The sequence below is a fragment of the Harpia harpyja genome, chromosome 3 (genome assembly GCF_026419915.1).
Source record: "Harpia harpyja isolate bHarHar1 chromosome 3, bHarHar1 primary haplotype, whole genome shotgun sequence".
Lineage (NCBI taxonomy): Eukaryota > Metazoa > Chordata > Aves > Accipitriformes > Accipitridae > Harpia > Harpia harpyja.
Window position 1 is genome coordinate 13,722,941 of NC_068942.1, and position 15,349 is coordinate 13,738,289.

Genomic DNA, 15,349 nt, shown 5'->3' on the forward strand with positions numbered 1-15,349 from the left:
AAGTAAAGTCAGAATGAGTACAGACAGAATGAGCTGTCCACCCAGTTGGAGATAATGATCTATCTATAGCTAACTAAAATTTAATTCCTGTCTTTGCATGCAGGTGCTTACGTAAACGAGAATGAAGAGATTCAATTGCTGGTAGTAAGAGACACCAAGTTCCTTAAGGATGAACAGACTTATGATTCAGTTCAGACATCAAAATACCTAGGTTCTTGCGTAAATAGTGATGAATTGAAGAACCTTGTGATGGCTTTCAGAATAATGAGAAAAAAATTAACAGAAAGGATTTTTAGGCCATCATCAATTTTACACAGCATAAGGATACTACTGTAGTCTTCATAAAAAAAAATAAAAAGAAAAAAGCTACTTTCTGATTAGGTTAATCTCCAATGTAACAAGAATTAACATAAAATATACTGATGGAGCAAGTGCTACAAACAGATGCATATTACAAGGTGTTTTCCTTATGGCAGAAATCACCAGATCTATTGCTTTGTTTCCTAAGAAGGCCACACACACATCTTAACTCTGCAGAAAACAAAGTTTGGCTAGAACTCCACACCAAAAAAAAAAAAAAATCAATTTCTTGACAGAAGAATCCACAATTGACCAGGTGTGTTGAAGTGAGCATATTTTTCTTCTTCAAAGTGCATATGGAGATTTAGTCAATGAGGAGTAGTATATCTTCTGTTGGACTGCTATGGCAGGTGAGTTATGAGTTCTTCAGCCATCCTCAGTTAAAATATTTCAGTTGTTTTGCTGGCTGTAGTTTCTTCTTATGTTTGATGCGTGGTAGGTAGTATCTGGGATGTCAGACTGATGTACCACCAATATAGCAAGGCTTTAGAGTACTGTTTTTCCCCTTGAAATCTAAGGAGGTTATTTACGTTAAAAAGAGTAAAAGATGAGATTTTTTTCTCTTACTGTAATCTCTAACAGTATTCTAATAGGGGCTATTAAGTAGATGCTGTGCTGGTATGTAGACTTGGAAACCTCTTGATACTCTTGTCTCTCCTTGAACAGCTGAAGGAGATTGAGAGCATTTGAAAGTGATTCAAGAGAATCCTGAGGGGTTAGGACGAGGAGACCATACTGAGGTGTTTATTTATATATTAGAGATTCTATAAACTGACACTGAACCCAGATAAATCTCTTGTGGAGGAGGTCAGAGAGATCAAAGTGCCTCCTGAGTGTCAAGATGCAAAGTTAGAAATTGCTGCTTAACTCATTGTTATACATGTCTGTCTTTTAGGCATATATCCTCATCCACAACATTTAGTCTTTATAGCACTGATTGCGATCTGTATCATAACTTCTCAAAATAATTACACAACTTAGATGATGACCATAAGAAAGCATTATAATTCCAGAATGTTTTGCATTTCTGATATAGAAAAAAGATGGAACATAAGATCTGTGCGCTCACCAGAGAAAATTAAACTTAAATACTATTACAGATTACACAGATTTATGGTAATATTAATGGCATACAGCACAGTAAACACCCATTCTGTTTAATCAATTTAAAGCTGTCATCCACATTTTGTGAAAAGTGATACTCAAAAACATCTGTGCATATTTGGAATACCATGTGCAAGTCTTCCTTACAACTTTTCCAGTGACTGCTGTTCAGGCAAGATGACTGTACAATTTCATTGCTATAACATATAGCAGGATAGACTAAGTGAAAAACATGTGCTTTATAATTTGCTCATGAGTGCAAAATATTAAGATATAATTGAGGTATCTTCTTTGTATTAACCTCAGTTATTGAAATTCTATTTAAATGAAGGAAATCTAAAATTAAAGTTTTCCAGGTCTGATGTGAAGTACAAGAAATTTAGTTCAGAAAGTAAGCTTTTTAGAACATTCTCACATAATACTAGGATTTCTTGGTATAGCTACACAAACATATCAGTGAATCAAAAGCTACAAAAGCCATTGAAGAGAGAGAAAAATTCTTGTCATGCAATCTGCCTGGTTCACTTGACAAAAAACCCCAGTGTTCCAGAGGCTGGCACAGTTGCTCTCTGCTCACAATAAAGATGATCTCTAGCGTTAACAAGGATTTGCTTTTCAACCAGAAAAATTATACAAAAAGCAGCAGACTATACTGAATCTTTTGGAAGCAATCAACTAAGGGTCATAAGCTGCAACTTGGTTTAACGGAAATAAAAATCTCTGACTTTGAAATAATTGTTATGGAACAGTTTTGGAAAGTGTTTAATTTTTGGCGTGCTTTTATCCTTGTCTATTTACACAGTATTTTATAATCAAGTGACAATATCCCCACTTGCATTACAACCGAGGCAAAACTGAATTTTTGCATTACAGCTGAGGCAAAACTATGTTAAAACTGTGAGATAGTAGGAGAAGCAGATTTCAGGGTTGCCGTGTGGATTGCCCTATTGGATGATGAATCCATTCCTGAAAACACCTCATAATATGCTGTAGTTCTCTAGGGAGGCCTCAGGAGATAAAATTCTCATAGGAAGAATGCTTGTTAAGAATAAAGGGCAAATATGCTAACTTCCTACTTGAATAAATATCAACACAGTAATTTAGTAACCAGAGCTCCAGAGTAACTGGAAGAGTAGTTCCCTCTCATTCTGCCATTAATTCCTTTCCATCGAGATAGATTTCAAGGAGTAGCTCGAAAATCAATCAGACAAGTTCAAGGACAGAAATCAGCTGATCAAGAAATATGAAATAAAAATGAAGACTGATAAAATGTAAAAGGATATGCATGCGCTCCAGAGAGAGATAATGCTCAGGCGTCTGTTCAAGTCTGAAGCAGCAGGCTATTCCTAAGCTTCTTCACAGAGAAAAGATTAAGATAAATGTGTGGAAACGTTTTTAAAACTCTTGTCTTCTTTTATTATGCTTTATTTGAGCTGGTAAGAGAAAAATATAATTTGGTGATGAGGCAATGTTCATTGTGCTTTTATCACTGCTTACAAGGAAATGGAAAAACAGTTGATACTAAATGCTTTGACAGCTGAAACCAGCACAAGGGCTTGACTTACGAGAAGTAGGACAGCATAATTCTGCTGAAGGGATGAAAAAGCAGGAAATCCTAACATACAGAATGTGGTACAAGTAAAGGTGAATCAAGCCCTTTGAAATGATAACCCATGATTCAGTATTAGCAATTAGGGCAGTGAGCACAGTTTAATGTATATTTACACAATATTGACTGATACTCCAGACAGCTCAATGTAAGAAGCATAAGAGCTCATTAGTGGACTATTTTATCCAGGGTAGTTTATCTGCTTCACAGCTGATCCATAAAGGTGAAGCATCATGCTAATGCAGGTGTTATCTCTTCCAGCTATGAAGATAGGTCACTTAAGAGTAAACTGCTTTATGACAGACAGACATGTTCACAGCAAACACAGATAAATACTTCAATGTGCAGGGAATCACTTGAAATCCAGTAAATTGGGTGGAAAATAATTGGATAAAAATATTTAAGGAGTTTAGCCTCTGATCTGTGTTTTCAGAAAAGATTCATGAAGACATGGATGTTTAAAATCATACATAAGAGACTCTAAAAAATATAATACAGTCATGAGGACAGCCAGCTGAAGATTAATTTTGAAAGTAATGAATTGGAAGACTTATGTAAATCAAACATATTTAGCATTTTTAAAAGTATGAAACTGATTTTTTTCATGTTGCCTATGAAGAATGGAAAGTATCCTCCAGTTACGAACACATCAGATTTTGCAGAGACCAAAAATAGGAAACAGCTGTTTCATATACACAGACTACTGGAAAAGAAGGGACAATATGTGTCTATGAAGCTGGCATGCAACACTGTAAGAAATGAGCATGTTTCTTAGAAAAGAAACAATGATTTGCATCAACAGACAGAAATGAAAAGAAATTCCACTAATTGAGATTTTTCGTCATACAGATCAGAAAATGTTGAGTACTTGACAGAACTCCAAAAAGGAGTTGGCACACCTTACTCCAGTCTTAGTTTTCCTTCTAATCATATGTAAACTGTGAATTTAACTGGGATTCTAAATCAAAGAAACAAGTAAAGGCAGAGGCATAACAGACAGATACTGGAATTGGAATGTAACAAGACATTAGATGACACAAAACACTGCTAACAGTGACACAAAGACACTGCTAGCTAGCATCAGAAACAGATCTATTACTGTTGCCACAGGAGAAAAAAATGCAATATGACTTTCTCAGTTCACAGAAAAGTAATAGCCTTAGTGTCAAGCAGACTGGGTTTATCTATCAGTCATCAGCCTGTACGGCAAAGAAAGGAACTTTCAGAGACTGGCCACCATAACTACTTCCATTCAACAGTCACAGCAAACCAGATTAAGAGGTTTTCATATATATGGAGAAATCACAGCCTGCTATAATTCCCCACAAAGAATAAAAATTAAAGAAAACACCATGTAAAACACAGGTATGTTCATCCTATCCACATCTGTAGTGCCCACATAAATAGATGACTCATCATTTTGGGAGGGACCACAAGAGGAAAATGACATAGATAAGCCTTCCAGCTAACAAATAAATCTCTCTCCCAGCTTTTTGTTTTGTTGAGTATGCAAAGATTTCAGCTCTTTATATCTCGTTCTCAAATTGGAAGGAAAATCGAACGCTCTATCATATAAATGAAAAGACTAATAAAGATTTATATTACATTTTTTTCCCCATTTATGCCTAATATGTTACTCTATGAAAGTCTTTTCAGCAATTCACTCTCAAAGATTCTTGAACCTTTTACTAATTTCTTCACCTTTCCCTAAATGCAACCATACCACTAATTAATGGGTGAAATCCAAGTACCACAACAGAACTGTACTTTCCATTTTCAACGTAGCAAGCTCTTACATTCCAACACTGTTTGGAAGACATGGTAAAACAATAAAATCACGAAACACTTGACACAAAAATGGAAGGTTTAAATCTAAAAATAAATATTCTACACTGAATACTCTGATGAGCTGTAATTACAAAACATTATATCATAAAAGACATACTAAGTACTGCTCCAAACATAGATACACCTTATTATGAAACACATAGTAATTATTACGAAACACTGCTGGTTAAACATTCATTATGGAAGGATTGTTATGAAATAGAAATCTTCTTAATAAGACATTCCAGGTGGAACCTGTTAATTTAGTGGCATACAGTCCAACAGTTTCACGACACCAGGACTGAAAAATACATCATCAGCTGTGCGATACCTAACTTATAAACTGTACTGAAAATACATAGCCAGCACTATGCTGCAAAGTCCTCTTCACTACCACACTTCAGTTAGCAGTATCTCCCTTTACATGACAGGTACATTTTGTGAATTATATTTGCAAAAGGCTGTTCTACTTTTGAATAATGTTCTTTTCTCTCTTTAGCATTCAGCAGGAGATTACATTTTTAACTTAGGCTTGTTTCCCTATATGAACTATAGTGTTAGAAAATGCTATCACATACTATTAAGTCATTCTGCATTAGGAATAAAATCTGTAGATTGTCTTCTATAATCCTAGATGTTTTATTTCTAAATGTGTTATTGATATTTGATTGTATAAGCTAAGAGGTATTGAAAATCTCTAGATCTGAAGGCTGATATAAACTTAGCTGTAAAAAAGGTATTTTATAAAACTCTATAAAAAAAATGAAACTCCTCTGCTCAGTATAAAACGTATTTCATATTGCTTTACAATGAAGATAATGCTTCCAAGTACATAAGGAATTTATGGTGCTGGTCACAAAAACAGCAAGTGAAAAAAGTTCAACAATACTGGTCTACTATGTGGCACTTCTGTTTAAAAATAAATATTCTTTCCAGTTCTGCTAGTGAGACCAAGTGGCTGAATAGCTTAATAAAAAAAAGGCTTCAAGAAAATGTACCTTTCCTACAAAATATGACAGGACACATTTTCAAAGCATAAGTAGGAACTCAGCCATACAACTCCTACTAACATTACTGGGAGCTGCCTGTCAAAAGCACTGTGCATCATGCTGAAAATGTCCTTCAGTGATAACAATAGAGTTAAAACTTTTGGACATATACATAAATATTTTACATGAGGTGTTTTACAAGATAACATTTGTGATTTATGCTCAACTGTTCTTTCAGAAGTAACTGTATCACAGGAACACCACAGAAATGAGTTTACTCTCTGGTTATATAGTCCACTAAAATCTACTGTTCTTTCACAAAACTTTCAACATAAGTCTGGCTCTTTAAAGTAGACTTTTAAAGAAGGTACAGAAGCGAAGTTATTCATTACAGAATATGTTTCAGTGTTATCTATATTACTTCAATACCTCCTGTACTTTATGTACAGGTGATCTTGCTAAATTACTTTTAAACTGGTTTCTAAAAATATTGCCTCTCCCTTTAGTAGAGGAATGATACAACTTCTCCAAAATGAAGCAGATAGTATCAAAGAAAGATGAAGAACCCTGATATCAACTACAGCACAACAGGAAAAGAAAAATATGAAGATTCTACTGTGTACTACAGAATGAAATCATAAAAATCTTGGGTCTGAAGTGAGATTGCATTATTAAGTCAAACATAAAAAAAAATAATCTTAGTGAAGAGATAAAAGCTGATATAGTTTATATGTATTTGATTAAAAAAATGTATTTGAAAGTGACTACTAGGAGGAATCTGCAAAAGACATTACATTTACACCCCTGGGAACCACTGATTTACTGCTCTGAATTTTTTTTAGCTGTCACAGCAAAAGTCAAAGTTACAACATGTAAGACTATTTCTGTGAGCATCTGGAGTCAATCCTAATTACTTAACAAGGAAAGGGTAAATATAATGGGAATTTTTGACAAAAGATGTTTTACTGCTTGTCTATGTTGAAGAAAACAGATTAAAAAGTGAGCCCTATATATCAAATTAATTTATAACTTAACAACTGTTTTATTGAGTTCCTTAACTCCAAAAGGTCAACTAAATATGCTTCCAAATACATTCCTGTCTGGGACTTTAAGTTATGTGAGGTATCTCAGGGATTTTAGCTAGCACACAATTAAAACCCAAATATTGTTACCCTACTTCTAAGATACTAATCTACATAAACTAACTTGTTTTGTAACAGGTAGAGGCCCAATTTGTACATCTAGGATTAACATGGGCAGCTAAGCACTCAATTTGACATTAAGCACCATAGCATCAAATTAAATCAGGCTAACAAAATAAAATGTCAACCCCTGTCTTTCTAAACACAGAATAATAGGGAAAAGACATTTCATGAACTTTCTAGTGTCTCTAAATTTGTAAATAAAAGGAGAAAGCTAGCTAGCATACTCAAGACAGTGACATAACAAACTGGAGACTTAGTATGGCAGTGGAGAAAATTAATAGTGAGAACCCTCATCATTAATTATTCTTCTGTACATCATGAAGTTAAAATATAAGAGTATGAAAGTAAGAAAATTTTTGTGACTTTTGACAATTATTAGTAAGAAAAAGATGGTAACAATTGCCAAAAAAATCACAAAAGTTGACATGTTACCTGGCTATGACAAAGAGCACACAACTGACACCCAAGTAAGCCAGCAGAATATACATCCAGATATCAGGGGAGAGAGGATTCAGGAAGGAGAAGACGCCTGGGTTTGTACCATTGGGCTTGCGGTACAAAATACTTATTCCAAGAGTCATAAAGGGCTTGGAAAAGTCGATGACCTTCTCTCGAACATAGGTAATTGCCAATGGTGCAACTGCAAGGTCAGCTTTCTGTTAACAGAAATACAAAAAGAGAAACAGGCCATAAGTCAGAAGAAACAGGTTTAGGTAGACAATCAGACTAGGCAAAACACAAACTTTACATGGAGGAGCTTTGTTCTTGTACTAGGTAGGCTGAAATTTACAACTCTCTTCTCCCTACAAGTAAGGAAACAGATTTATTCTACGTCCTGTTTGCTAAACTGACACAGTAGCATTTAGAGAAAATTAAAAGCACTATTACAGGGTTAGAAGTGAAGAAAAATACTGCATCTTGCAGAAAACATGAACATCCTTTATCACATCTTTTAAAACTTTTTAAAATGTACATATCAGCACAAGTCTTCTTTTTGTCACTCCTTCACTGTGCTCTTTAGAAGCTAACATATTTGTGAAGCAGATGTGAACATGCTTGTACAAGTGTAGGGAAAGGGCCAGGAAGCAGTTTTGCTTATTTTAGCATAAAAATATTGGTACAAAATGAAGAACATTTTAAAATCAGAAGTGCTACACCTGAAAGGTTGCTACAGGGATTAAGTTCTAACAAAGTATAACTGTACTTACTAGTTTCCAGAAATCACTATGAAACTTGTAGGTAACTATTAATCAATTGCAGTATTTAAGAAGAAATCATACAACAGAAAGTATTTTGTCAACTTACATTGAGTTTTAGTTATTATGGCAATAATTCATAGGAGATTAGTAAATGGTCTATACTATTTTTATTTAAAACTTAATGGAAATCATAGTGACAAGAAAACTACAGCATCTACTTTTTAATCTCTGTCAACAGCTCTTGAAAGACTACTGTGCATGTGTTATGTGTATATGTGCACATATGAAAGACGGAAGTTCAGAGCAAGAAATTATACAGTACAAGACTTGGCAAGCTGTAAACTAAGAAGTCCTTGAAACTATACATAAATAAAGGTATGTAGTAACAGAAATGGTATAGCTACTGTGAAATACTGTTATCCAAGTAACATAGCTGCAAATAACACCATTTTCAGAATGCCTGTTCTAAACCAAGATCCAGAGATTTTATTCCCAATAAAACTGTACAAACTTATACTTTTATACACTTTCTTTTCCTCAGTTGGTATTGTGCATACTGTGTAACACAAAATCCCACACAATGTTATAGCATTTCAATGTTCCCTTTTTTTTGTTGTCTCACCTTCCACAAAGTTCTACTATAGTCTACTGTTATGAGCATTTATCATATCATTAGATCTACTCTAGTAAAGTACTTCTATGTTACAATGTGAAACTCTATTGGCACTGTTCATTTAATTTGGTAAGGGTTTACTGTTCAAAAACATGACATACGTTTCATTTTCATTGGTATTCAGAACTTATAGGTATCAATCAGACCAGTGAGGCTTTATTCCACAGCAGCTGAGTTTTTATGGATTGCATATTACTGATGATATTCAAGCTGATGCAGAAAGAAAACAGTAAAGTAAGAAACCAAAACTAATCTGAATTAAAAGTTATGGGTCAACATGTAGAGGTTTGAGAAATGTAACAACTGAAGCTATTAGTTTGTGAGGCAACCAGCAGTCCTTACTCTAAGATTCTGAAGGCAACTCACTAGAGACTGTCAGAAGATGCAGCTGCCCAAAGACAGAGAAAATAGATCTTTTGGAAGGCTATTGGCAGTTGTGAATTTTAGTCTTAAAACACTGACAGAGCCTTAAACACTAACAAATCATTTCTTTTAACAAATACTATAGGAAATCCAACCCTTGATCATGAGATGAAAACAAAACCATATACAAGTGAATATAGGTTGTAACTATCTGCAGTTGAGCAAAGCTCTAGGGAAGTTGCAGATGAAATTAGAAAAATAACCAAACAAGAAACAATGCATGTCTCATATGACAGAACCGGACAATCAGATATCCCAACCTGGGAGGCAGAGATCCAAAATATAGGTCTGTATCTTGATATATCAAGATTTTCTTCAGAGCTTTAGTAACTCCATTTCAATATTCTTGAACTAGTAAATCACCATAAGAACAAAAATTAAGCATCTCAACAAAAATAAAATCCAGAGTCTTTACTGAGGAAACTAGCCGCTAGAATGAAAGACATAAAAATGTAGTATTGCCTCATGTAACCACTTTTGCTAATATATGTTATCTCCAAAATATTCAATTCTCCTGGCAATTATTTCATTCTGAAATGGCACTACTTGAAAGTAGGAGAAATAAGGGGCCAAGTTTCCAGAAGTGCAGTACCAGGGCCTCCTACACTCTTCTACAATGAAGCAATACAACTAAGAGAATTCTCTTTAGTTAATTTATCAGGATGAATTGGAGAGGAATGGTGTACAATTAGGATTTTATCAATCTACATTTATCAACATCAACAAATGAGTACATCCTAAAATGGCTTTCTGATAAATTCCATAACAAAGAATATTTATCTCACTTGGCAATGATGTACAAATCCATTTTTTAGAATGAACGTATATATAATTCTATTATTTAAAGGAAAAAAAAAATTATTTATCTGAAAGCATAATCCTAAACAGCACTTATTCATGACCTTAGAGTACTTGGGATGAAGGCCTTTTTATGACAGCATCCAAGGAGTGGTGAGGATAAGCTAGTCACTACAGAGAAAAATTCTGCACCAACTAAAGGTTAAAATAGTAATTAGAAACAAGTAAGTCTGACAAGGACATTCCAACACAAGGTGTAGTCCTGAGCAAAATGCAAGAGTTGTACAGCAACACAAATCGTAGTCATACCATGTGATGAAGGAGCGCACTGCAGACAATAATGCCAACGGTAGATGGCACAGACTGGAAAAAAATATTCCTCACAGTAAATTCTTATTTTAATTATGTCAAGTGTGAGGAAATCACAATCCTGCATTCACTCCACCATTCAAAGATACAGCATGATAAATTGGAGAATGGCACTCACATTCTGCATCCATCTTGACAGTTTTTCAAAGAGAGGTTCTGCAGCAAGGAAGAGAATATCCAGGACAAGAGGGAGGAAGAAACAGAATTTATCGTAGTCTACAGGACACTTTACAAAGTCAGCTGAACCATTGACAGTTATTCCCACCATGCTTTCTCAAAGTGCATCAGTTATTTTGAACGTTACTTTTAACAGTACATTCTCAATAGTACTTGATCTTCCATCTTCACCCTCCATCTTAAAGGGTAATGATATTTTCTCCCTTCATACTAGCATATGCACTCCCAGTATGGTCTACTTTCTACATTACTGCAGAACTCTGTGAACAGGGATTGCCAGACCTTCCCTTCTTTTTGTGCCATATGAGGACTGCACGTACTCTCTTCACAGCTGTGTAAAGGTTTCCCCGTCTTGCTGCCATGTGCAGTTGTAGGATGTTCACTCACAAACAAACAATTCAAGGTATACACAATTTATTTCTGCTACAGAAGCCCCTAAGGCATGCTAAAATCCTCCTCTTTTGCTTCTTCATTTACATTTTACTTCCAAGCAGCTTGTTGACTGACAATTTTACATAAAGTAACATCTGAAGAAAAAAAGGAGGACCTTTTTCTCAGTTGCACAGGGCTGAAATTTGGTACATAACCTCTAAGAAGACAAGTTTTAAAATTATACTTAAGTCAATCTATGCATGCAGCTACAAAAAACTTCAGCAAGAAATCTGCACATAAATGTTGAGTAGTGCATGGGCTATAGCATGTATAAGTTTGTATTTGCAGATATTGATATTTTTTATGTGAAAATTAGCTCTATAAAATATAACCTAGAAAAAATGCCACATTAATTTTGGGTGAAATTGAATTTTGAAAGCATTTAATAACTTCTACTAATAACGTTGGGGAAAGGAAAAACAAACACTGATTGAATTTTCTTTTGATGATCCTTTTCTGAAAAACTTTTGTCTCACCTATTTTATTCAAAGGAATTCAAAGGAGTTTAAATACAATCTAGACATAGCGACCACAAAATGGCCAATAGTTATTTTTAATTAGACTCTACAACTACAGAATATTCTGCTATAATAATGGAGTTCTTTAGCCTATGTTAATGGAGTCTTCTGGTAAGAATTTTGCTGCTAATATTTTGCATTGATTTAGTATCCATGTAATTATTACATTAAAAATGCAGGGGAATGATAAAATCTATATCTGTTCTCTGTTGTTTATACAGTCAATCCAATCAGATTGTGATTGTATAATATACATAGAAGTATACACATACACTGAAAATGCATTTTAGTAATTTTACTTCTATATGGGCAGGAATACACTTACTGCCTGTAAATATTTTTTAAAAAAAAGGAAGATAATTTTTTAAAAGGAAAAATTCATAAGGCTTCTTTTTAATCCACTATGTCAGCTCTTCAGCCTAAGACCCTAAGGCAATATGTAAACTTCTTCAGCCACCTCAAATTTTTGGGATTGTTAAACTGAGCGCTAAATTTCAGTTACATTCCCTGTGGAGAAAATGCATCCCTACGCTAGACAGAGGAAGACTAATGCCCAGCTTCAGTAATTTAAACCCATCTAACAAGCTTTTAATGCACAGAGAGCTTATGCATCACTCCTGTTCACAGAAGTGCACTTCCCTGCCACTGATTTGAAAAACTAAGATCTGTAGTTTGACTTTAAGCTTGTGATCTATCCTAAACTGCCTTGTTCATGCTGCTACATTATAGAAAATTTTACACCCTGTGTCTTTATTTTAACTAGCCACTTACATTATTTTGATATAAATTGTTTTTCATGTTTTTCTACTACCTTTCATGGGATTGTAGGACAATTCAGGTGGCAAGAGACATCAGGAGGTCTCTCGTTCAATCTCCTGTTCAAAGCAGGGTCATCAACATGATCAGACCAGGTTGCTCTGAGTTTTACCCAGTCAGTTTTGAAAACCTCCAAGGATGGAGACTACGTAACCTCTCTGGATAACCTGTTCCACTGCTTGTCTGTCCACATAGTGAAAAAGTTTCTACAGACAAGCAGTGGAACAGGTTGTTTAGAGAGGTTATGCAATTTCCATCCTTGGAGGTTTTCAATTTATGCCAGGCACCACTGTGAAAAGCCCGGATGCATCTCCTTGATAACCTCCTCACAGGTCCTGGAAAGCTGCTACTAGAGGTTGCTACCTTTGCCAAATGTAAGTAACATACCATAAAGTCCAAAACAAGTCCAGACTAGATAGCCGAGTTTAGATGTCATGCCTTCTTATTTGTGGGATCTTGACTTTTATAATTTAAGATTAATTGCTAACAATATCATAAATAGATGCAACTTTAGCAGTTGTTACTTTATTAACATAATAATTTAACATAATACAGTAACATGATGACAGTTTCAACAGGTACTGGCTCAAGTTACACATGGGTTTCTAACTGCTGAGCTGCTTCTCAGTATTTACTGTTCAGCAACAAAAAGTTACTGAAAGATGGTTTACTCAGATTCATTTTACTGACACTCAGTAGTATTTCATAGCTGTTTCATTTCTTTAGACATCCTTCTGTCAGCATGGCTAATACTCTTCTTGGCAAAGTCTTGAACAGCTGCGGTAACTAATGGTTGTGTCAGCTACAAGCCCTCAAGTCTTTAGAGGAGGGTCCTGATCTAGTAACCAACAAGATCATCTCCCTAGAGATCCAGATCTCCAAAAAAAAAAAAAAAAAAAAACCAAGGCAAACTGTTCTGCAGAGGAAATTTGCCTGCTGTTCAATATTACAGAAACAACTTGCTACATGAATTCAACTACACAAAAACATTTGGAAACCTTCCTACAATGGCTTTTGAATAGGATTGAGCATATCTTTTGATTAACCTAGCAGTGTCTAGAACTGACTTTCGGTATTGTTTTCTGTTTGCTTCTTTGTTATTCTCTGAACGTTTAGTCAAGGAAAAATACTAGTACTAAAACCATCAGGAACTCTGTAATTAGTTAATTTACATTATCTCCTCTTATTCAAGGTTAGTAAACCTAGGAATTTTTCTAGTCCATTCTCATTTAGCTATGCCAGCATGGATTAGATTTAATAGCTGAATAGATGTAACATGAGTACCCATTCAAAATAGTCACAAAGTTTCTATTTGTTGATTTATAGGATGCTGTTCCACGGAAGTATTTTGAACCAACTTTTTTTTAATCAACAGTTACAGAAATTGTATGTAAGAGGACTAGAGGCAGTGGACCATGAAACTACACTTAGCAGGAAGATGGATGACGATAAATTACAACAATAATAAAATCTCAGCCTTATTTCTTATCACTTCACTCCAGCAGAGTTTTCCACAAAGGACTCTTCTAATGCTTAGAAGGGCAAGATTCACATACCCAAAGAAAGGGCAAAGTGCCAAACACAGTATTTACAAGACAGTGTAGATATTGTGGCTCAGTGTTCAGGAAAGGGAGACTCCCCCCCTTAAAAAAAAATAAAAATTATGAGAGTACTTAATTAAAATGTAACAGTTCTTCTTTACAGTTATCACACTCTTTTTTTCCGAAACTGTATTTTTGTACCAGAGGTGGTTTCTAAACATGAAAATTACTGGACACCATGCTCCAGCGCAGCTTCTTGAAATAAAATACAGAGGTAACATTGACTCTTTTTTTGTAGCTAGCATTTTTATCATTATACTTTCCAGATTTACTGCAACTTCCTGCAAGTGTTTTTTTTCCAGTTGTTAACCAGCTCTGTCACCTAGATTTTCAGTTACTGCATTCAGGACAAAAAAACCCCACAGTTTTTGATTTTGACATGAATTCTGTTCTCAGATATATGAGTTTTTATCAAATTGTTTCAGTGAATTCATTTCATCATGCAATCAAGTTTGACTTGTATCAAATTTTACTTGCTCCCCCTTTTCTGTATCACTTTGTCATTTGCAATTTCTTACAAGGGAATCAAAATGATTAATAATGTTTTTGCATATAATTTGGATGGGACTAGATCACTGCAGGATATAATACCTCTTATTGATTAACAATTCTCAATTGACAACTTTTTGAAATCTATCATTTCATCAGCATAATTAATTAAGGGCATAAAACCCATTAATATGGACAAAATCAACCTCCTGTACACTCATCCCCTCCAGCTGCATTTTGATGCAGCTATCAAAAGACTTTATTTTTAAAAGAATCCACACACTGATCAATGAATCATTAAATTCCAGTGCCTTAGGCTTTAATTAAAATTGATCATTATTATAAACAATAACAAAAAATGATCTTTTTAGAGAACTCCATCATATATGAAATAAAAACAGAAGTGTTTTTATATTGTGTATATTCTTAAAACATTATATATCATGCAATGGTTTACATGTGCCATAATTATAAAGGAATGGCTAATACAGTACATATTTTATTACCCCAAAATATTGTCACAAACCTAAGGAAGAAAAATGTTAGTAGTGTTGTTATGCACTAGATCCTAACTTAGTTCTGTTCTGCCTAGGGTATATGTAAGCTAACTCATTTGAAAAACTCGTTACATTTATTTAAATTCAATAAAGCTTATCCAAGCTCTAGGCATTATTTAAGTACTGAAGATACCAGGATAAACTATTAACAATCAGCTTTAATAAAAATAAAATGCAAATCCTAAGGATAAAATCTGTGGTGG

At 34.5% G+C, this 15,349-nt stretch overlaps 1 protein-coding gene across 4 annotated transcripts in view; it reads right to left on the reverse strand.

Moving 5' to 3' along the window:
• Positions 1–15,349, reverse strand: part of GRIK2 (glutamate ionotropic receptor kainate type subunit 2) — a 432,874-nt gene that overhangs the window by 144,071 nt on the left and 273,454 nt on the right. For all 4 annotated transcript variants that reach the window (XM_052781434.1, XM_052781430.1, XM_052781432.1 and 1 more), the window contains one exon: positions 7,527–7,750. In XM_052781434.1, the coding sequence (XP_052637394.1) occupies positions 7,527–7,750 (224 nt within the window). The remainder of the gene's footprint in view (positions 1–7,526; positions 7,751–15,349) is intronic.